Source organism: Bos indicus, chromosome 15 (assembly GCF_029378745.1).
Source record: "Bos indicus isolate NIAB-ARS_2022 breed Sahiwal x Tharparkar chromosome 15, NIAB-ARS_B.indTharparkar_mat_pri_1.0, whole genome shotgun sequence".
In the NCBI taxonomy this organism is placed as follows: domain Eukaryota; kingdom Metazoa; phylum Chordata; class Mammalia; order Artiodactyla; family Bovidae; genus Bos; species Bos indicus.
Window position 1 is genome coordinate 27,759,478 of NC_091774.1, and position 23,438 is coordinate 27,782,915.

Here is a 23,438-nt window from a genome sequence, read left to right on the forward strand (position 1 = left end):
GGGACATCACAGACTCTTGGTCCCTTCTCCATGGCCTTGGCCTCAGCACAAGCCATGGCCTCTACCAGGGGCTTAGTCCATGAACCAGACCATTCTTCCTACTATATCTCCCCCAAAACAGAGTCCTCTGGTGTGTGGGTGCAAGGCCCTGGAGGGTCTCCTTGTTGAGGACAGGATTCTAAAATGGTGGATGCTGCATCAATGCTGTGACCATTAGAAGTTAAAGGGCCTTTGGTTACAGCAGGTGGGAATGGGGACTCTGGCACAAGTGGAGATCCCATGGAACCCTGGAGTAACATCTTAAAGAGATCCCAAGATCTGATCCAGCCAATCATTCAAAAACCCACTTCAAGTAGCACTGTTCCTGACACAGGAGATAGACAGACACACGAGATATGGCCCATTGGGGTGGTGTTAATCTGGCTCCCACTTTACAGAAAAGGCAACTGACATCAGAGGGGTTGATGGCTTGTCTAAGGCCAAACAGTTGGTAAGTAAAGGAGAGCAGCCAGGTAAGACCCAAGCACCCCATCTTCTTAGGTTCAAGAGTTCACAGCACATACCCCCACCTGGCGACCCCAACTGTGACCCTGCAATCCAGCCTCTGCCACCCACTGTAGATATGGGGTGATGGGAGGTTGGCCTGGGAGTGGGCAGACACTGGAGTTACCAGGTCTCCCTTTTGCCTGAGACTCACAGAGGGCTCCTGCAGAGGAGGGTGGGAGAGAAGCTGGAAAGCCACAGCCTGTGCATGCAAATGAGGCAGCTGCATAATTAATCAACATCAAACAGTTTCATTAAGAGATGGAGCTTTGCGGCTGTTTGTCTTGAAAAAAAAAAAAAAAAAACTGAAACAGCAGGAAGGCGGACAAGAGAAGGGAGGCTCAGACTGTTGAGGCCCTACTCAGAAGATAATGATGCTGCCCTCCAGGGGCCACGGGGTCTGCAGGTGGTGACCAGGTCTGTTGGGAGAGCAGGCTGATGGCCCCCAGGATGGCTTTAGCCCCCAAATCTTAGGGTTGGAGCTCCAAAAGGTCATCTTACTCCTCCTGGACAGGGGTGGTATCCCTCAGCAGTCAACCTGCTAAGAACTGCACCACCCACCTTCACCCAGACCTCTTGCAGGAGCTAAGGAAAGTGGGTATCACCAGACCAAGCTCAGGGACCCATCTTGGAATAGCAGATTCTCTGGAAACAGAGAGTCCCAACTTCTGAGCAGTGGGTTCCCCAGGCAGGGAGTAGAGGCCCTCACACACCCTGGGACTCACTGTTCAAAGTCTCCAAATGATTGCAAAGCACTGTGGGACAGAGAGAAATCAAACCAGGGGACCTATTTACCCTGAAATCTCTAGCTGTCCCCTCACCCCACGCGCCAACCTCTTCTTTAACTCTAAAAAAAAAAAAAAAAAAATGGAAAGAGGAGAGCAGGGCAATGAGAACTCCTTGCCAAACCTTCCTGGAGCTAATGTCACAAGGCTGGAGTCTCCCTAGGCATCCAGCTGTGGCTAAGTGGCGCCCCCTGGCTAAGTTCCCACGGGCCAGGAGGTCACCTCTCAGAAGAAATCCTACCAACTCTTCATGATCCGGCTCTGCTTCTCTTTCCAGCCACTTCCTCATCCCTATAGTCACTGTTCCATCCATATCAAAGCATGTTCCCCCAGGAGCCATGCCGTCTCCTTCCATGCTATTCTTTCTGCTGGAATGGTCCTCCTGTTCTCTGTGTTCCCCACCTAGCAGACTCTTCCTCACCCGACAAGGTCCAGTTCAAATACCCTTTTCTCTGTAGAGCCTTCCAGGATTCCCATACCCTTATATACGGTCAGGTATCTTTCTGCCTGCGCTCTACATAATTTATGTTCTAATTATGTGTTTATTTGTCAGATTCTGGCCATGAAACCACAAGGTCCTTGAGGACAGGACTATATCTTTCCTCATCTTTGTATCACTAAGACCTGGGCTGCACTTGGTAAGTTGTCAAATGAATACATCTTTTGAACTGAAAAAGATCACAGATTCCTCATCCAGATGCCTGACTTTTGACAAATGTTTAACCAATCAGAATGAGAAGCTTATTCTCTTTCTGAATAGATCTCAAATCCCTAAGATTGGGAAAAAGTGGAGGTGGGAGAAGAGACCATCACTTAGCAGGCTGTGTTTCCAGGATCACGAGTGACGGTTCCTAAGAGGTCAATGCCTTAGGCTGAGTACTGGACCATAATAAAAGTCCAGTGTGCTGGGCCCTCGAGCTCTCTTCCCAAGCCAAGTGCTGCTTTGGGGTGACACGGGGTGTCATCTGGGAATGTGTTGGGCGGAAGTGATTTCAGTGCCCCTGGACTCCCACGGCCATGAGGCCTCTCCCGGTAGTCTCTCCTCTCCTGCAGGCTGGAGCTCTGACCAGGAACCAGCTGTGTACACCCTCCCAGGTCTTCTTACCTTCTCTTCTGCACCCCCGCCACCCAGTCCCCTTTCCTCCAAACTGCTGACTCCTTGTGACTTAAGTCTTCCTGAGATGGCCAAAAGGGAGAGGATCCATTTTAAATTAACAAGGTTATTAGTAGTTAATTACCTGAGATATCATTGTAATTGAAAAAAAAAGAGAAGCAAGAGGTTCATAAACATTCCCAGGCGCCTGTTCTCCTCACTCTCACTGAGGGGAGGGGGAGGCGGGAGCGGGGAGCAGAGCCCCCTACCTGACGCGGGCCCTGCCCACACCATGGCCTTTCTTTCTCTCAGTATTTCCCCATGTGCTCCCGCCCATTTTCCAGGGGTATTTGGTGAGGGAACCAGACTTGGGGGAAGTAAGCTGCCTGCCCCACATGCATTTCTTCCATTGAGAAATGCTCAGTAGAAGCTATACAAGTACAGAGAGATTTATTTTATATTGAGGGTGTGGGAAGGGGGCACAAATCTGAGGCCCCTGGTCAATATTTTTAACGATTTTTAAAAATAATTTATTTATTTCTGGCTGTGCTGGGTCTCCATTGCTGGGCAGGCTTTTCCCTAGCTGCAGTGAGCAGGGGCTACTCTCTACGTGCAGCACACGGGCTTCTCACTGCCTCAGCTTCTCTTGTTGTGGAGCACGGGCTTAGTTGTTCCACTGCATGTGGGATCTCCCCGGGTCAGGAAGCAAACCCATGACCCCTGCATGGCAGGCAGACTCTCTACTACTGAGCCACTGGAAAAGCCCCTTTTTACTGAATTTTTAATCTCAGATTGTCCTTAGTTATTCTGTAATTAAGCATGGCTGGCATACATCAGCATTATTGATTTTTAGTCCTCAATTCACTGTCACCAGAGATACCACTGTGGTTAGGGATCATCTCCCTTCTCCCCACCTTCTCCTGTCCCTGTCAGGGCAAAAGGCCGCAGGGAGGAGTAGGGCGCAGAGAGGACACAGAAGAAGGAGCCCGTCCCTCAGACTGGCCAGCCAACCCCAGCTCCTGAGGCCAGGATGCCCCACCCCAAAGCCTCTTAGCAGAGAGGCCTCTCCTGCAGAAGCTCCCAGAGGCCATCCTGTCCCTGATACCTCCCGGAAGGGGCAGAGACCCACAGACTCCATCAGTGCCTGCCTCACAACTGTCTCCCATTCTCACCAAACTGTCCCCTGTTTAGGGTAAACCAGCTGGAGGAGCTCACCTGAGAGCCCAAAACCCCTCTACTCCTGCCAAAAATCTCCCCCAGAGGCAAGTGGCAGGGCAGACGCCCACACACTCCTGGGCCAGGGCCCTGACAGAGGCACGGCTGGGTCTTCTGCGAGGAGGATGGATGGGTGAGCTCCAGCGGGAAGGCAGCCACCCAAATGCTTCAAGCCTCTGCAGTCTTGAGATGCAGGGCCTGCTACACCCCTGGCCACCCTCCCAGTCCTCCTTCCTCCCCACCCGCCCCCCAACCTCCCTGCCAGACTCTGGCTCCCCTGCCCTAGGCTAAGCTCCCTCCCCTCTGAACCTGACTCTCCTGAGCAGCACTTAGCACCTCCAGCCCCCAGGAGCTAGACTGGTCAGGAGATTCCCCACCTCCACCCAACCCTCTAGAGGCAACAGGAAAGAGCAAAGCAGGGAAGGGCAGAGCACAGGGAAAGCCCACGCACCACATACACATGCAAGTATGAGTATCTGAAGTGTAACATCCATGCGAAAAAGTGCACCTTCCACCAGGATTTTTTTAACTGAGCATTTACTATGTGACAAGTAAGTAACATTACTGGTTGCCTTTAAATTGGGGATCCCAAACTCTAATGGGTCCAAGGTGAGAGAGAGAGAGATATGAACTGAGAGATATGAACCTAGCAATCTATCTCTAAACTGCCTGCTGCTGCTGCTGCTAAGTTGCTTCAGTCGTGTCCAACTCTGTGCAACCCCAGAGACGGCAGCCCACCAGGCTCCCCCATCCCTGGGATTCTCCAGGCGAGAACACTGGAGTGGGTTGCCATTTCCTCCTCCAGAGGATCTTCCCAACCAAGGGATCAAACCCGAGTCTCCTGTGGCTCCTGCACTAGCAGGCGGGTTCTTTACCACTGACCACCTGGGAAGCCCAGCCCACCAGCACAGAAACCCCCCAGTCATACTCTCAACCTCTGGCTCCCTGTCCTCTCTGCCCTTCCACCCATGCTTCCAAGGGCAGAGGGACCCAGTCTGGCCCCTGTTTCCCTACCTGCAGGGCTGCTCCATACCCGCTCCCACTGAGTCTGCACTGTTCAAAGTCACCTTGCAAGTGTCTCCCATGCCGGGGAAGGCGGCCCGTGGGAGAGAGGCAGACGGGCCACTGATATGGGCAGCAAGGAAGGAGCAGCTACAGCGAGCAGGGGGAGGAACGGGGAGGCCGCCACACCACCTGGAACCTGGACTGTGGGCAGGTTCCAAGAATGAGCCCAGAACCTCAGGCTGACCCCGGGACTGGCCTGCGGGTGTGGTGGGCCATGGCTGTAACATCTGGAACCTGAAAGGGCTTGGGAAACTGGAAGGGTGGATCTGACACCTGCAGCTTGCCTGAGAGCATCGATGCTCCAAGGAACCAGAGCTTCACTCCAAAGAAACTGTAGGCCCCGTCCTTTCTTTCCTGGGAATGAAGACAACAAAGTAAGGACAGGAAGGAGCCTAGAGCCCACCTGTCTGGGAGGCTGCCCCACCTTGCCCCCACCCCCCACGGATCTCTGGTCAGGAACTGCCTCCTCCCTGGTTCTCTGAGGCTCTGGACAGGCAGCAGTGGAGTCAGAGCCCACACATCTGCCTTCAGATCGCTCCCTGCCTCTTACTGACTCTGAGAAAAATCACTGAACTTCTCCAGGTAACAGTTTCTCTAACATGGGAAACCACCCACCCTGTGGTTTATGGCGGCAGACAAAATGCTTAAGACACAGCTGGCACTCAGCAAATGTTAGTTTCTACCCCCTCTCCTTCCCACCCCTTCCCACTGGAGAAACTCTCTCCCCCTTGGGGGGCAGGGCTGGGCAGTGGAGGGGCCACAGACCCTCCTCTCGGCACCATCCCTAGCTGGCCCTGGCACTCTGGGAGCAAGAGTCTACCGGAAACCCTGCAGGAACAGTGGGATCTTGGGGCCTTGTGTCGGCACATTCTTGGGAACATGCTGGAACATTTGGGGGGAACACCGCATCCTCCTGGGCACACGCTGAGATACTGTGAGGTGTCCAGGGTGGGAGCATCCTGGGCACAACTGGGAGCTACCTGGTAGGTACTGGAGTGTTCCTGGGATCCCCACCACGAGTGCTGAGGGCCTTACAGGGTCTCCACTGGAGAGATACTAGGGCACAATAAGGACACAAAGGGGCCACTGGAGACACTGAAAACGTTACTGGGAAACTCTCTGGGTGTCACTGGGAGCAAAAGCACAGCCCCAGGCATCCCCAGGGCAACCTGGGACTGCAGGGCACAGTGCCCACTGGGGCCCTCTGGGGGCCACCAGGGGCTCCTCATCACAGTTTCCACAAGGCACTCACTCTTAGCTGCTCTTCTCTTGATGGGGAGCCTGGGGTAGGGGGTGGGGGAGGGAGTCTACCCGGGAGCCGAATTATGGCCCACACTGCCCCAGAGGAGGGAGTAAGCAGCTGGACCTTGGGCAGCGGTCACCGACTTGCTCTTCTGCAGTGTGGCAGCAGCCTCAGGAACTGTGCAGCCTGGTTCAGAAAACCAGTCCTGAAGGGGGAGCAGCTCCACTTGACTGCTGGGACCCTGCCTGCTGTCAGGGCCCCAGAGTCGGACCCCTACATCCACCCCCAGGTGAGAGAATACCCAGGGCTCTGGGACGTGGGACTGCTGGCAGCAAGGACCCTCTCAGGGCTGAAGCCGTGAGACCTGCAGCGTGGCTGGCAGGGGGCTCATCAACCACAAGGCCTCCTCTGTGTTCCCGGAGCTGGAGCACAGGGATCTGGAAGGTACTTATAGAGAACGACCTCCCTCTCTGTGGCTGCAGCACTGGAGGGAGGTTAACAGCAACCCAAGCCAGGCCACAGGCTCTTGAGTGGGAACCCACGATCCCACAGGAGCCTGCAGAGGAGGCAATGGGAATGCAGGCACAACTGAGTGTCAGAGGCTAGCTTCAGAGTCCTGCTACACGCAGGCACGCAGTGCAGATGCCCACTACAGCAAGGTCGGAAGCGGAAGGTTGAGGTCAGCCTCCAGGAAAGGGTCAGGCTCCTTATAAAGATCTAGATATGATCAGACAGAAAAAAAAAAAAAGACAAGACAGACAAAGCCCCGAACTTGAGCACGTTCAATATCAATGAGCAGATTTTCAACATCTTCTACGTCCCAAGTGACTTCATCAAACACAGTCCTCACCCCCAAGGTGTCCCCAGCAACACCGTCATCTCTCCTTCTGCCCCATATCCCTCCTCTTCTCAGAGAACAGCACCCCTCCACACCAGAAGCCTGGACCCAGCTCTGCTCATGACCACTCAGGAGGCCAGATCCCACCTTTTCTGCCTCATGACATGTCCATCTCCTCCTGCTCGGGCCCCATGACACAGCTACAGTTCACTTGCAGGCAGATCGCCGCGGGGTTGGGACCCTGCCTCTGGCCTTGCCCATCTCCACAGTGTTACTGAAGCGGTCTTTCCACAACCATTCTGGTCATCCCTGCCTCCTGCACAAAGCCCGCTCTTGCCACCTCAGAGCCCACAAAATACTATCAAAATTCCATGGAACACAATGCCCTTCAGCCCAGTGGCTCCCTAACACAACCTGTCCTCCAGTCCCTCATAACTCCTTGTCAATCTCTAAATTTCTGTTCCTCTCGCTCCCCTGGGCCTCTGCGCATGCTCCTCCCTTGTCTGTCTCCCACGAATCCTAGAGACTGTCTGCAGCTTTCCATCGCCAGCCCTTGGAACATGGAAGTGACTGAACGAATGAGTAGGTACTCATGGGAAAGGATAAATTTTAAAACTCATGAAAGGATAAACTGATCTCTCAGGAGGTTGTAGTATCGTCCCCATCATGACAACGAAGAAACAGATACAGAGAAAGTAGAGCAACTTGCCTGAGGTCACACAGAATCAGCAACCTCATCAGAAAATCCCTGATGGGAACACCCAACACAAAGAAAAAAACAGAGTAAGAACCCAGGATAGGGGACTCCCCTGGCGGTCCACTGGTTAAAACTCCATGCTTTCACTGCAGAGGGCAGGAGTTTGACCCCTGGTCAGGGAATCAAGATCCCACAAGCCATGCTGCTGCTGCTGCTGCTGCTCAGTCGCTTCAGTCGTGTCCGACTCTGTGCGACCCCATAGACGGCAGCCCACCAGGCTCCCCTGTCCCCGGGATCCTCCAGGCAAGAACACTGGAGTGGCTTGCCATTTCCTTCTCCAATGCATGAAAGTACAGCCAAAAAAAAAAAAAAAACCCAAGCTCGGTTCAGGAGCATCACAGACAGGTGTCAGTAGAGGTCAAGGAGACAGGGGGCAAGGGTTGTGAAAGGTCAGTACCTGGTGGTCAAACAGCTCCCAGTGAAGGAAGGGGCTTCAGAGACTAGGAGGTTTCAGGAAGTTATCATTGGAATCCCAGTAGGAAAACAGTGTCCTTCTCCAGGAATCAGAATAGGGATGGAGTGAAGACAGGACACCAGGATGGGGGACATCAGCCAGTGCTGCCCATGGTGACAGGGCTGTGTGCGGGCAGTCACTAAGCCTGCACTAATGGAGGCTAAGCCCATGGGGGCTGGGGGGTGGATATGTATTCCAGACTTAGGAAGAGAAATTTGGGGGCGCACAGACTAGACCTCCAGCCTGTGCAAAACAAACTTCAGCTTCTTAGCCCTGCCTGGTAAAGGCTACTGGGGAATCTGGGATCCTTGGGAGGAAATGAAAACTTGGATGACCCTGCTGTCCCTTTTCCCCACTTTCCACCCTCTTTTCTGCATCCTCCCAACCCCAGCCTCCCCCAGGAGCCTTCCCTGTTTCCAGCATGCACTGCCCCTTTGTGTGATCAGAGCCCCTCACCAGGCCCTTGACCTGCTGACCTGTTCTGTGGCCTTCTTTGGACATGGAAGACCACCTCCTTGAGGCCTATGGTGACTTGGGGAGAGCAGCGGGATGGATCAGCCACCTGCCCCAGGCCTGGCCACAGCCCCGCCCACACCTGCTCAGGGCTCTGGGCTCCAGAGGCGGTGGGAGGCGGCTGCGCTCCAGCTAGTGGACATGTTTTGTTAAAGAGAATCCAGCTGCTGCCCTGTTTCAGCCGATGGAGAGTGGCCCGCCCTAGAAAGCCCCAGCAGTGCTGCCAGGCCAGAGAAGCTTGGCCAATGAAGCAGCTGTTACACATGCCCGTCTAGGGAGGTGTGGACTTGGGGGAGTCACTCAGCTCAAGGCTCCATGCCACACCCCCTAGAACTGGGGAACCCTGGATCCAGGCAACACTGTGCCCCTGTCCACCCTCACTTGAACTTCCAGGGCTGCTCTGTGTGTCCCTTCACCAGGCCTGTGGCTGACCCAGGATATGCCCAGCACCCAGAGGCCTGCTCTCCATCACCGCCGACCCAGACCTGAGGGAGCAGCTGGTACAGGCAGCAGAGGAGCTGTCGACACCCATCCTTCAGGGTGACTGGCCTGTGTCCCCAACCTCCACCCCTGTCCAGCCAGTCCAGTGCGGCCGCCGGGCACTGAGGAGGAGCAGGAGGGGGCCTGCAGATCAGCACGGCCAGCCCCCACTCCTTCGCCCCTAGGAACACTGAGCCCCATCATTGGCGCTAATTTAATCCTCCTAATGAGGAAATAAGGATGCAGGAGCCGGCTCCACCATGGCCTCCCCAGCCCACCGCCCTCGCCTCTCCAACGGACTTATCGCTCGTCACAGGATGTTTACAATAATTTTTAATTTGTGCAATTATTAATCACTTTTCTATCTGCCTCATTTGCATAATAATTAGTCATCTCACTGTTTGGCATGCCTGTGAATGACAGTGCTTTAAATTGAATTAAGATTTTAATATTCTATTTTCCTGCTTTCTTCCCCCTCCACACGCTAATCAAAGTCAGATTTGGCAGCCAGAGGGAGGGTGGGGAGGAGGTTGGCAGGCACTGGACTTGGCCCACTCTGCGCTCCTGAGAACAGTCTGGGAGGAGGGCTTGTCTGGAGAAGGCAACGGCAGCCACCCCTCACCACAAACCCGACACTTGAAGGGTTAACCCAGTCTTGCCTAAACTACAGAGGTAATGAATGAGGAGTGGGCAAAGACACCGTGGAGGGAGGGGTCTCACTGGCCCAGCGGCTCCAGAGATCAGAAAAGCATTTTCATTCCTTTTATTTTTCCAAACAGGCTGCTTTTTGTTAAGGGGTAGTTGCAAAGCATGTTACAGGCATGTAATTGATCCCCGGTTGCTAGTCTAGGTTAACTTTGATGGCTCAGGGTCCCCCAGATAGGAAGCCGGCTGGAGCAGTCTAAAACCCATGGCCATTCTTCAGATGGATCTAGAAAACAAATGTCCGCTGCTGAGTTTGGTTCTCCCACTCCCCTCGAGAGCAGCCACCGCTCCACACACCAGCAGACCCGTTGCCCCAGCTCAGCGGGGTGCCTTTGTGGACCATGCCAGGAGTGTGGGTTCTGACGGAGCAGGGACAACAAGCAGGGGCACACTGCCCTCTGTCAGGAGGCTTTGGGGGGTTTCTCTCTCCTTCTTACCCTCTAGCCCCTCTCTGACCACCCCAGGAATTCAGCTCCAACCCCGCCTCCCCACCACTATCGCTTGTTGCCATGGTAATCCCAAGGCTGCCCTGGATACCCATTGCTGCTCCAGAATTCTCTGCTTAGGCTGGCAGCGCACCCCACAGCCTGCTGAGAACGCCTCCCCTTTGCCGTCACTGAGCACAAAAGGGCGAGGAGCAGGGGCATGATCACCCACCCGCGATCTGCAAAGTCAGACACTGGCCTCTGCCTTCAGGTGGGTGGGAAGGGAAGATGGAGTCAGGTGGGGCTGGGAGGCCTTCCCCAGGCCAGAGTAGGGGGAAGGACCCTGTCCCACCACAGAAATTCCTTCCTCCCAAGGAACAGGGTCTCCCAACCCTGCCCTTGGGGTGCAAGGGAGGGAAGTCCCCCAGATGGAAAAGAGGGAAGTAGGGTCTTGCTGCCAGATTTCAAGCTGGGTGAGAGGAGGGAGGGCTGCATGTTTCCAGGGGAGCCCTTCTCCTTCTCGGGATCCCACGCTACTCTGTGTTCTCCAACTGCAGGTCAGTCAGGCCGACCTGGCAGAGAATTCCAGACATCCCAGGGCCCCCCCAAGCAGCCCAGGGTATCCATGGACCCTCCAGTCAAGTGTTCATCCACCTAGGAGGGCACCAGTCTCCAGGACTGGCAGCTCCAGAAACCACTTGCCCAGTCTTTGCCTGAAGGGGAAGGATGAGAGTTGCCAGGACTCAGGGGAGGTAAAGTCCAACCCACGAACTGCAGAGAGAAACCAGGCCTCGGGGCTTTGGGCTTCAACCCCGAGAGGGTGCACACAGCCCTCTCATCACATTGTAAATCTGGCTCAGATGAGCCGGATGGACTTCGCTCTCTGTTACACTGTCACTCAGGGGACCCCAGCCTTTACCACACCCAGCTTCACCCACCATATCCAGCTCTCTGCTCCCCCACAGCCCGAGTGGCCAAGAGGGAACCCCAAAGACAGCGAGGCCTGCACATACATCTAGTGCTGCAGCGGCCTCTGCCGGCCACCCTCACCCCCCACACCCGACCTTGGCAGGAAAAGAAAGCCCCTCAGAACCAGGCCCACCGTGAATGCCAGTCACTGACCTGGGAGAGGCCTGGTTTACACCCGCTGTCTCAGCACAGTTATTAAGAGCTCACATGCCGTTCACTCTCACAGTGGTCCTGGCTGGGATGATAAACTAAATGCTCTACCTAATCACAGCCAAGTTCAGGTTCCCTGAGAGCCTGGGAAGAATAGAGGAACTCCAAGTATGGAGATAAGCAATCTCTCCACCCTCTCCCAGAGTTACTCCCTTTTTGGCTACACAGGAGCCCTGTCCTGGGCCAGAGCAGAGGTGTCTTTTGACAGCCCTGCCTGGGGAGAGAGGCAAAGCAGGTCCTTTCCATCAGAGGAAATGCTTGACAAAAGGAACCTACAGAAGATACTGTAGAAAACTCAGCAAAAGGGTAGGTAGCCCGAGGGAGTAAAGTGTTGTTTCCACATGTGCCCAGCAGGTGGCAACACAGAGCAGTCTGCATCCACCCATGCCCTGGGCAGCCTGACCCAACGGATTGCCTTCCCTGGTTCTGAGGTGTGGCCTCTGCCCTCTACAAAGCCTCTCTCTCCCCTTTACTTTACACCCGCTTTTCCCCAGCTGACTCCCTAGCCTGAACTGCAAAACTCAATAAACGAAGACACAACACGACACACACACACACACACCCCTCAACCTAAGAAATGAAGGAGGGGAGTCAGAGCCTAAATTGGGGGTCACAGAACTCCTGGATCCCTTCCTCTCATGCCACTGCCTGGTTGATGCAAGGTTCCTAGGGAAACCCTTCTTCTCTACCCATCTGGGTTAGGATACCTATGCACAGAGGTATAGAGACCATTGTGTTTCTTTGGGATGGGAGTGGAGTCAAGGGGCTTCCCCAGTGGCTCAACAGTAAAGTATCCACCAGCAATGCAGGAACCACAGGAGACAGGGTTCAATCCCTGTGTCGGAAAGATCCCCTGGAGGAGGAAATGGCTACCCAGTCCAGTATTCTTTTCAGGAAAATCCCATGGACTGAGGAGCCTGGTGGCCATAGGATCACAAACTGTAGTGCATAGCGTGACAAAGAGTCAGACAGGACTGAGCTACTAAACACAATGGAGTCATAGAAATCAGGGAATTCCTATACCTTCTGTCATTTAGAGAAGTTAATACAAATTGGGTATAAAGTAATATACAACCGCCCACTATCTACACCAGGAACCAAGAGTGGTGGCATGAGGGGCACTCGGACAGCAGTAACTACTCCACAGAGCAGTGTGAGATCCGTGGGAAGAGAGAAACCGGCAGGCACACAGGGCTCTTCCTGCACTGCCTTCCCAGGCTCAGGCGCCTGCCGCCTGCCCCCATGTGAAGCACATGGCCTGACCCTGCTGAGGCAGCTGAAGTCACGTCCTGCGCTCAAGGGGCTCCTGGTCTGGTTGGTTGGCCCTTGGGCTCAGTCCCACGCCTCCACCACTTCCCCTCCAGCCTAATGCCAAGGCTCTCCCAGCACGTATGTGCGTGCTAAGTCCCTTCAGTTGTGTCCGACTCTGTGACCCCAAGGACTGCAGCCTGCTAGGCTCCTCTGTCCATGGGATTCTCCAGGCAAAGATACTTGAGTGGGTTGCCATTTCCTCCTCCAGGGGATCTGCCCCACCCACATGTCGAACCCGCATCTCTTACAGCTCCTGCACTGGCAAGCAGGTTCTTTACCACTAGTGCCACCTGGGAAACCCTGGCCAAACTGGGATTGTTATCCCCCTTTGCCTCCCGCAGGAGAGGATTAAGATGAAAAGGAAAAATATGAATCACAAAATACAAAGATTTCCAAAAATGCTCTACCTATACTTGCACATCACTTGTTGAATTCTGGAAGTTCACATTTGCCCAGGTCTTACAAAACCTCAACTACGCATTTAGTTGAATTCAGCAAATATTTATTAAGTGTGTTTCCTATTCAGTAAAGCCTAGGCCAGGTTTCGTGTTGGATGCTGCAGACTGTGGTATCTGACTTTAGAAAGCTCTAAGTTGGGCTGGGGGGAAAAGCCACGTTCACTATCACATAAAGAGGTTAACGCTAGAGTCAGATATGAACAAGTGTTATGGGGGGTAAGCTGAAGAGGAGGCATTTCATTCTGCCTCTCTGCCCATAGCTAGGAGGCCAGGGAAAACTCCACAAAAGAAATGACGTCTGAGCTTGGCCCTGAAGGAAATTAAGGGAGGAGGTTCTGGTTGGGGAGGAAGAACAGGCAGAGACGGCAGCTGGAAAAGCACAGAGGCCTGAACCAGTGGCACTGGACGAAAGGATGTGACAAGTCCAGACCGTAAGGGGAAGGGCTCACAGGTCAGGTCCCAGGGGCCCTGACAGAAGACTGAGGAGACTGGACACATCCTGCAGCCAAGGCTTCGTCCTCAGCCTGCCTCCCATGTGATCCCAGTATCCTCCATGTTCCCTGCCAACAATGGGAAAACCATGCTTCCCATCCCTGGTTCCCACAAAAGCTACAAGCTCCCTGCCCCTGGGCCTGGGATGGCTGGCAGAGCCACTCCATGAATACGTAACAGGAGGTCCATGTGTTAATTAGGCATTCACCTCATGTTGCAGACATGATAATCAGTTAGCAAGCTGGTCAGAGATTAAGCTGAGTGGGGGTAACTGAAAGCACTGAGCCAACTTTGGCCTGTTCTCACCTAGAGCAACTCCCTCAAGACTCATTCATTCAACTGGACAAAGAGCATAGGCTTTGGTAGCACTGTGGTCTTTAGCCTCAGCTTCCTCATCTGCAAAATGAAAATACTAGCATCAGATTTGTTCAGTTTTTATGAGATTAATGTATGGAGAGGCCTGGCGCATAGTAGCCCAAATTAATGAAAGCTATTAGTTCTGAGGTGTAGTGCCTCAGGCTACAAGCTGGAGATTTGAAAGTGAGTAAGAGACCTGAATAAGCAAATAATAAATAATAATCAGAAAATGAGTAAGAGTTCTGGCCATAGGAGCTCACAACTCATAAAACAGCATGATGAATGTTGGGTCCAAAGTGCCATGGAGACCCAGAGAAAGGCTGAACAGGCGAGCAGCAGCGTGCCTGGGAGTGGGAGTGCAAGTCTGTATTCTTTTATTTTTAATATTTTATTTATTTGGCTGTGCCGGCTCTTAGTTGCAGCATACAAGGTCTTTGATCCTTGTTGCGGCATATGGGATCTTAGGCTGAGGCATGCAAACTCCTAGCTGTGGCATGTGGGATCTAATTCCCTGACCAGGGATTGAACCCAGCCCCCTGCCTTGGCAGCATGGAGTTTCAGTCGCTGCACATCCAGGGAAATCCCGTGAGTCTGCATTCTGAGTTCTGAAGCAGAAGTGGGAAGACAGGCCCTTCCAGCCTGTGCCCCATAACCTGGGGGTCTCCCAGCACCTCAGGAGGTTGCTTGAGTTTGCCTTCGTCAGCACTTTCTCCTTAGTCCCCATAAAAAGGCTCCTCACATTGTGACTCACAAGTTAACTTCTCTCCAGCATGAGGCCATGCTGGCCGGGCTAGTCTGTTGAATAGTTCCTCCAACCTATTGTGCTCCCCCTGCTCTCTATTTATTGAGTAAATAGTTCCTCCAACCTATTGAATTGTCCCTGCTCTTTATTTATGGCTCTGACCCAGCGTGAGACCACCCTTCAAGCTTAACTTGAGCAGGCCTCCAGACCCCTCCTATAACCCGCTTGATCCTCTCCTCCGGTCCTTCATCCTCTTCCTCCCACCTCCTCCTCTCCTGTCAGCCTCTAGCTGGGTGGTCATGCTTAGTTCTGCTGCTGGATTGGGTGTGAAGGGAGGGAAGAGTCCCTGTATAAAGCATCTGTAAACACAATTAAACCCTCTAAGTATGAAGAGTAATTTCCTACCATCTTATTATATAAAAATTGTTTTGTTTCCTTTCTTATACAAATTTCAATACATAACTCTCTGGCTATTACCTTAAGCTTATGGCTCCAGGGAGGGAAGCAGGTAGAGTATGGGAAAAAGGGTGTCCCAACACATTCAAAGTGCTGTCAGGCAGAGAAGGGGTTTTGAGTCTATTTCTGTAAGCCCCAAGACGGAGAACGCAGACAAATGGTGAAGCCACAGGAAACACACATGAATGTTGCTGGAGCTGCCCACGAATGGAATACATTCTGTCCCAGGAGGTGGGGACAGGGAGGAAAGTGCTTAAACACGGGTGGGTGTGGCCCTTCCCACAAACACGACTTGCCTTTGAACTCTGGCAGTAGAGTGGGTGTGATGGTTAGATCTCTTTATAACACTTTCCAACTCTGATTCTAGGATTAAGACAAATAGCACTGTCCCTCCATGAGACCAGAAGTTGGGACAGCAGTTGAGCTAATAAACTGAACTGATGGAAAATACTTTTAAGTTAACTGGTGTGATAGAGGGTAGTGTATGAAGTCCTTTAAGGTATCTTCCAACTCTGAGATTACTGTTTTGTCATTACAGGTTCTGAAAGAGTGTCAGCCACTGGCAAATCTATACAGCTAAGATGCCAGTCAATCTTCTGTCTCAAGACAACACCTGGTAGGTGTGTGTGTGTGTGTGTGTGTGTGTGCACACTGGGTGGAGAAGAGAGCAGGAAAGGACAGGCATCTGAAGGGCCAGAGCTTGGGCTCATACACTTCATACACTCAGTGGAGATCCAGAGTGTGTGTGTGTGTGTGTGTGTGTGCGCGCGTGCAGAAGGTGGCAGGAAAGGACAGGCATCTGAAGGGCCGGAGCTTGGGTTCATATACTTCATACACTCAGTGGAGATCCAGAGTGTGTGTGTGTGTGTGTGTGCAGAAGGAAGCAGGAAAGGACAGGCATCTGAAGGGCCGGAGCTTGGGCTCACACACTTCACACATAGAGTAGAAATCCAGAGTGGGACTTGAGGCTGGCAGCAGACACCAGGCCTGAGCAGGCCCACGCCCCAACCCCCCACAAGCTACAGCCAGAGCAGCCTGTTTCTGTGTTAGGAACACAGCAGCCCCTGCTTCCCCTGCAAAGCCAGTGCAGTCCTCTCACATTCACGGAGGCAGACACAACACTCTAAGTCACCAGAGCTCAGAACCATGACAATATGCCAAAGCACGGGCACTCAGTCGAGAGCGAGGACAGGGTCAGGCACAGAAGCTGGTGGCAACACAGCCCAGAAAGCCAGTGGGCCCAAGTGCCCACCTGAATCCTCTCTGTGGGCTCATGTCCCTGGGGGTGAGGGTCCAGTTACCTGCCCCAGGACTGCCATCCAACTCCCATACCTGTCCCCAAAGCGCCCGCCTCTCTTCTGCACTCTGATGTAAGGTTGACAGAAGAGGACACAGGATACTCCCTGTCCTGGGTATGGTTCTGGCCCAGGACTCACCCGGACCTTGATGGTTCGAGGGAAGTCCTCTCACAGAGTTCTTACTACCTGCTCCCCACTACCTACCAGAGGTAAAACGGCCCTTTAGCAGCCTTTCTCCATCCTAAGGACACCACATACCCTGCCCTGCCTCCTCCATCTCACGCTGGCCAGTCAAAAATGTTCTTTCTTCACCTGTCAAAAAGGTGCTTAGAATGAGCAGCAGCCCACCCTCTCCCCATCTGCCACCCCCAAAATTCAAATGCTGAGTCGGTGTAGCCGGAAAAGAGGCCACCTTCTGCCATCTCTGAGGATCTGGAGGGTCTTCCAGTGGCCCCATGGAGGTGTATCCTTACTCACAGCTTTAGAAGCAGGCAAGGAACAAAACCCCTGGGGCTCTCACCTTCCTGGGCTCCTAGACCGCTCTTTCCTCTGCCCCTTAGGAATCACAGACACCACCACACACACACCAAGCCCTGGAGCTGGGTAGCGGCCTATCTGGGGCTCCACCCACCTTTCAGTGAGTCCATCCCTCCAAAGCCAGCACTACTCCCAAGGCCGAAAAAAAAAACAGAGAGTTGAAATACTAATTAAAAAGAATTGCTTTTGAAATGCAATGTCCTCATATGCAGAGAAAGCCCCCCACCTAGTTCTTACTGATCCAGCCACAAATAAACTAAATCTGGGTCCTTCCTGGACATACTACCAGCAGCGGCCCGCTCCTTCCCTGAATGCAGTAATGGGTGAGGGAAGGCTGCCAGGTGGATGGGGAAGAATCATGGGAACAAGTCAATCACGACTCCTCCCCTTGCTCTAGACACTCCCTCTCCTGGGGACAGAAGACCTGACCCATTTCAGTACCCTGCTTCAAATGGCCTAGCCCTCAACCCCACCCAGCAAGAGATGCTGACTCACCAAGCCCTGCCGAGGAAAAGCCATCCTGCTGCTCAGGTAAGGCCAGGAGTGAGGTGACAGCGGAGTCAACAGGGGCACGTGCCACTGATGCAGCAGGCACCTCTGGAAATATCTTAACAGTAACATTTTAAGAGAAAATACTATCTATGAAGCACCTACTACACGCCAGGCACTATGCTAGGTACTTTATTTCAGATCCTCTCAAATAAGGACATTGTGGCTCAGAGAATTTAAGGAACTTGCTAGATGGGAGCACCCACCTAGTTTCTGCCAACCTCTCACTCTAGGAGACACATTCCCACCAGCTTTCACTATTAATGAGGGGAAGATATAAGAAGGACCCTTCTGAACAGAGGCGGAAGTGAACTTCCTGCGATGGGGAAGCAGCAAGAGGGGGTTGCTTTGCAGGAGTCAGAAGCCCAGAATGAAATAGCCCCAGAAGATGTTAAATACCGCCTGGAGACCCTTCCCAAGGCTCCACTCCAGCTACAACACCTAAGCTACTTCAGTGAGCCCAAGCCTCCATGGATTCCCCTCAGTACAACCTATGGAGAAAGCCACAAGCCCTGGACTTACCATGGAGAGGAGCCCTCCCATTCAGGTGAGACTTAGCATGGCGGGGTGCAAGGTAAAAGGGGCAGAGTGGCACTCTGCATAAAGCAGAAACTGATCCCTGCGTCCCCAGCCTAACCAGGGCACTCCTGTCCCCCAGGTAGATCCCAGGTGTGGGAAATACCAACCCAGCAGAACGCAATAAGCGGCAAGTGACCCTGCAAGAGGCTTGCAGGCCATACCTAGCTACACTGTTAGCCAGGACCCCTCTGGAAGGGCACCCACTACCCTATCCCAGCCGACCCTCCTCATTCCAGTTTGGGCTGGACCAGCAGCAGCTCTGTAGTCCAGGCTGTCAAAGCTCAAATTACCTAAAAGGGGCTGCAAGGCCACTCTGGAACACTAAGAACTCTATTTCTGGTCTCGGGGAGATAACTCTAAAGGTCAGAGGGGTAGAGGGAGCAATGTGGGTATATCTGGGATCTGCTGGTGCTTGTGCTCAGTCACGCAGTCGTGTCTGACTCTTTGCGATCCCATGGACTATAGCCCGCAAGGCTCCTCTCTCCATGGGATTCTCCAAGCAAGACTACTGGAGTGGGTTGCCATATCCTCCTCCAAGAGATCTTCTCAACCCAGGAATGGAACCCAGGTCTCCTGGGTCTTCTGCATTGGCAGGCAGATTCTTAACCCCTGAGCCACCAGGGAAGCCCTCTGGCATCTGCAAGTTCCATATAAAAGGCTTGGCTCAGTTGCCCAGCTGGCGTCCACATCCCTGCCTTTCATCTCATGCCCTTCCCACAGACAGGAGGTGCTCTGCACACTCTCTCACTCCCCTTAGGTGACCACCACCTGACCACTCCTCATCAGATTGCCTTCCAGAACTCTCCCCTTGGTCAGTTGATATTCCCAGTTTACATCCGGGGGAGAAAAATTGCATCAGTAACGCATCCAGACTACAGGGACTGTATCAACCAGTATCAGAGAGACTTCCAAGCTCCAGAGTGCAATCAAGTCCTCAAACCTGACCCAGACAAGAGCAACCAGGGGATCAAGTGAGTGACCCGAACTATGAGCAAACTAGTAATTTTGCTATGGGGGAGGGGCCAGAGGAGGGCTCTGTTTCCCATAGGTGGGGGAGGGGCCAGAGGAGGGCTCTGTTTTCCATAGGTAGTAACTTGGGAACTTCTTCTGCCAGTTGAGAGACATAACTGGAGAAGGCAATAGTGCAAAGGACTAACTGATAATCTTGCAGCTCCGTCTAGTTCGACCTCTAACCTCAAGTAAGTGTTGAGCAAGGACAAACTGCATGCTGTTCATACCCAGGGGTGGTCAGCTCTTCTCTTAGGCATCTTGGGAGATGTGAACTCTAATTGCAAGCCAGGAGGCAGGGCAGCCAGGCTTATCCAGTGCCTGCGAAATTACTGAGAATCGGACATTCCACTTGTCCAATCTTGTCTTAGCTTCTCCGCTATCAAAGCCTGATTCTCCAGGTGCTTGGAATGGCCCTCTACATACCTCTGACTCACTCCTGAAAGTTAGAAGGCCCAGCTCCAACCCAAAGCCAGTAACATGCACACAATGTTATACAAATGTTATAGAAACAGCCATCCTATTCTAAGGTGGTAGTCACTTCGGTCTTGTCCGACTCTTTGAGACCCCATGGACTGTAGCCCACAGGCTCTGCTGTTCATGGGATTTCCCAGGCAAAAATACTGGAGTGGGTTGCCACTGCCTTCTCCAGGCAATCTTCCCAACCCAGGGATCAAACCCACGTCTCCTGCACTGAAGGTGGATTATTTACTTGCTGAGCCATTGGGGACGTCCTTCTAAGATGGTAGATGAAAATATAATCTTCACCCCAAAGTGATCAGGGACACCAGCCTAGCAACAGAACCCCCACTGCCCTGCCCCCTCCAGCAAACATACTTCCAAGCTCCTGTTTCCCAAGACCACATTCTCTAAGCTGTAGCCTCAAGCTACCTAACAGAGTGATTCAGAAATTCCCTCTCTTGCCCTATCCTTCAGCTGCAGGTCTCACATCCTCTCTGCCGGGTCTCAGCCTGATAACCTGGGAGTGTGAAAACAAACGGAGATAAAATAAATTAAATTTTTGTTTTCAGAGAAGAAATAAATTCTCATTTGAAATGACCTGAAAATACACTGCATCATTTAGGCAGGCACACAAATGACCAGCAAAGCAAGCTTGCAAAGGCCCCACTGCCTTTGTATCTGGCATCACGGGACTGGCTCAGAGTTACAGACTCAGACCGACAGAAATATTTTTCACCCCATGTAGCAAATACATCCAGACTGTGCAGAGGCTCCTGGCTCCTGTCTGGCAGCCCACTACGCAGAGGCATGAGAAGCTGAGCTGGCCGAAGCAGGAGACGCCCATCCTGGGTGGGAAGAGGGCTGCCAAGTCTGATGGAGACACAGTGACCAGGGTAAAGTGCCCAAGCTCTCTGTCAAAGGGAATCACATAAAGATCCTAGCAACTCCCTCATCCCAAGATGGTGTGCAGGGAACAAAAAAAAGAATTTACCCTGCCAAGATACCCCCATGCCACTTTTCTTGGGAAATCCAGAAACTTGGCCTTCCCAAATCCACAGCCACTTACAGACTCTGAATTCTTCCTGACCACGGAGGTGAGGTATGTATGCACTTAACATATGCCTGACATATGGTAAGTACTTAACAAAAGATAGCAATTAAAATCATTGTTGCTGCTGTTATTATTTCCCCAGACATACACTCCTCTCTTCCCAGATGTCTTATCCACCTCCTCTCCAATCCCTGGAAAAAAGAGTCAAGGTTAACTGCCCCTCTAGTACATTCAGGCTCTTCAAAGCCAAGCTCCAAGCCGAAACTTGCAGCAAGCAATGCTTCCAGGACTGTGGAACTCAGCCCAGAGTACACCATGGAGACCCTCGTCGCAGAGGCGATGAGAATGCCCTGGTAAGCGCTCCGTCGGCAGAGGACTGTCCCAGGACTCTCCCTTGACCTCTTACCTGGTCACTAGGGTGAGGAGGGATGGGGGAAGAGCTGCTGAGAGAGGAGTCTGATGTTTAAGTCCAGGGTCCTTTGCAGTTCAGAGAGATTCTGAGCGAGACTCCCTTGCCAAAAGAAAGAGGAAGAAAACAGGCCCTGCTTACTAAGCACTAGACATTGCATTTTGACCTGTGACTCCTTTCAGTTCTCAGCTGACAGAGGCTGCTGAACATAATACGCAGGAAGAAGACTGACTCCTTTTTTGGCTCACTGCTCTCTGTCCCCTCCCAAGGGTACGGCTTCACAAGCACCAGCTGAGGATCAAACGACCACCAGGACCTCCTACCTGCCCTTATTTTCTGAAAGGGTGAACCTGTGTAAGCCCAAGGTCAACAGCATCAAATGTGAGACACACACACTTCCTCTACTGAGCAGAGGAAAATATTCAGGTACAAAGGAGACACTGAGTCATTCCCAGGTAAGTAATGTCACTGGCATGTGGCAAAAAGGCCAGCGCCATGGGGGAGACGTGACTCGGCTCCAGCCTGGCCCCATGATCTCTCTACGTGTTTTCACAGGTCAGTCCAGCTGCCCGTGAGCCAGTTCCAGACATATTTATGCCAAAAACAGGACTCAACACTAAAAAAAAGAGGGAGAGAGAGAGAGAAATTGGAAGAAAGAAACTACCCAAATAATCTATGCAGAAATGCACAGTTCAGAACACACACGTCTTAACAAACTCAAACATAAATCTCAGGCTTCAAGATAGATACCACACAGCCTAAACTCGGCCTTCTCACTGGCATTTCCCATTCAAACCCTAACCCCAGTCCCGCTCTTTGACTAGTGTGAGTAACCTCTTTAGACAGGAATAATGCCCTCTGTGTCTTAGAAGGTCAGTGCATTCCAAGAAACTTGAGGGAAAAAGAGATCAGAGTTTTTCCCTCTTGCTAATGAACCAATGGCAAAGCATTAAGGCTTTTCAAATCAGTATCATCAATTAATTATACTCTATTTGAGACACAGCCTCTGCTCACTACTGTTTATTTCCCTTCATATTTTTTGAGATATATTTCACATACCATAAAATGTACTCTTGTAAAGTGTACAACTCTAGTTTTTAGCATTGCTCACTGCTCCTTAAATCTAAACTTCAAACTGAAAGACTAGGAAAAGAAAGAGAGCAAGAAGATCTGAATATGATTAAAAACTTAAAAAACAATAAGTCTTCCATGTAAAGAAAGGTTTCCAAAGCTCAAGTAAGGTAGATTCTGTTCAAAATCTAAATAGTAGGTTTGTCTCTTGAAAATCGTTACCAAATTGAAGTCAGGATTATATTTCTGGATCTAAGGTAGGGATAAGAAGTAGAGGAATCTGCAACTGAATTTAGCCATCTATATCCTTGAAAGATTCTGTGTGTGTGCTTAGTCGCTCAGTTATGTCCGATTCTTTGGGCTCCTACGGACTACAGCCCACCAGGCTCCTCTGTCCATGGGATTCTCCAGGCAAGAATACTAGAGTGGGTTGCTATTCCCTTCTCCAGAGGACCTTTCTGACCCAGGGACCAAACCCAGGTCTCCTGCATTGGAAGCAGATTCTTTACCATCTGAGCCACCAGGGAAGCCCCTGAAAGATTCTACGGCTTATTATTTTGAAAAAACCTGCATGGACCCAGGGCCCTGCTTCCCTAGTCCAGAAAACATGTATCACACTGCCCTCTAGCAGCCAGCCTAGGGAATCACATCCAGCTTTCAGCCAAACAGGATCTCTGCCCTAAGGATGTACTGTGCTCATACATGTAAAGGCAGAGAAACTGGGGGGAGGAGGAATTCACACATTTTCACTCATGTCCACTAAAAATAAAGCTTATCTGGGATAGACTCTGCTTCCCTTCCCACCTCAGTCTCTGCTTGAAAACAGGTGATAAATTCTTTTGTTAAGAGGAAAAAATTTGATTGTTTAAGATTTTCAAAGTATCTGAACCTCTTAGTCCATTCATGCTGCTGTAACAAAAATACCATAGCATGGCTTTAATAACAAATATTTCTTACAGTTCTGGAAGCTAGGAAGTCCAAGATCAAGGCACCAGCAGACTTGGTAACTAGTGGGGCCAGTTTCCTGGCTCACAGACACCTAGCTTCTTGCTGTGCCTTCACATGACCAAAAAAAGCCAAAAAAGGCAAGAGATCATTCTTCAGTATCTTTCATAAGGACTAATTCCATTCTCAAGGGTTCCACCCTCATGACCTAATCACCCGCTAAAGGCCCCACTGCCTAATACCACCAACTTGGGAGCTAGGGTTTCAACAAATGAATTTGCGGGGGAGGGGGAATACAACATTCAGTCCGTAACAGCCTCTTAAAGTGAGTTCTTCCCAAGAAACAGTGTAGGGCCCCACAAAACTGAAGTTAAAACCTGAACCCATATGGAAATAAAAGCCAGCTGCAGACAAGAGA

At 51.9% G+C, this 23,438-nt stretch overlaps 2 protein-coding genes across 4 annotated transcripts in view; one reads left to right on the forward strand and one right to left on the reverse strand.

Moving 5' to 3' along the window:
* BUD13 (BUD13 homolog) overlaps positions 1–23,438 on the reverse strand; it is a 146,902-nt gene that overhangs the window by 94,121 nt on the left and 29,343 nt on the right. The gene's annotated exons all lie outside the window — the stretch shown is intronic.
* On the forward strand, positions 10,254–22,305 carry LOC139187288 (uncharacterized). 3 transcript variants are annotated; one of them, XM_070803470.1, is made up of 8 exons: positions 10,254–10,387; positions 15,650–15,727; positions 17,344–17,477; positions 17,850–18,042; positions 18,832–19,045; positions 20,290–20,437; positions 20,760–20,948; positions 21,274–22,305. In XM_070803470.1, the coding sequence occupies exons 3-8, from the start codon at positions 17,430–17,432 to the stop codon at positions 21,577–21,579; spliced, it is 1,098 nt and encodes a 365-aa protein (XP_070659571.1). In that variant the 5' UTR covers positions 10,254–10,387; positions 15,650–15,727; positions 17,344–17,429; the 3' UTR covers positions 21,580–22,305. The 3 variants fall into 3 exon arrangements, with proteins under 3 accessions (XP_070659571.1, XP_070659570.1, XP_070659569.1); XM_070803469.1 differs by lacking the exons at positions 10,254–10,387; positions 15,650–15,727 and having other exon boundaries at positions 17,164–17,477; positions 21,274–21,459; positions 21,560–22,305; XM_070803468.1 differs by lacking the exons at positions 10,254–10,387; positions 15,650–15,727 and having other exon boundaries at positions 17,164–17,477.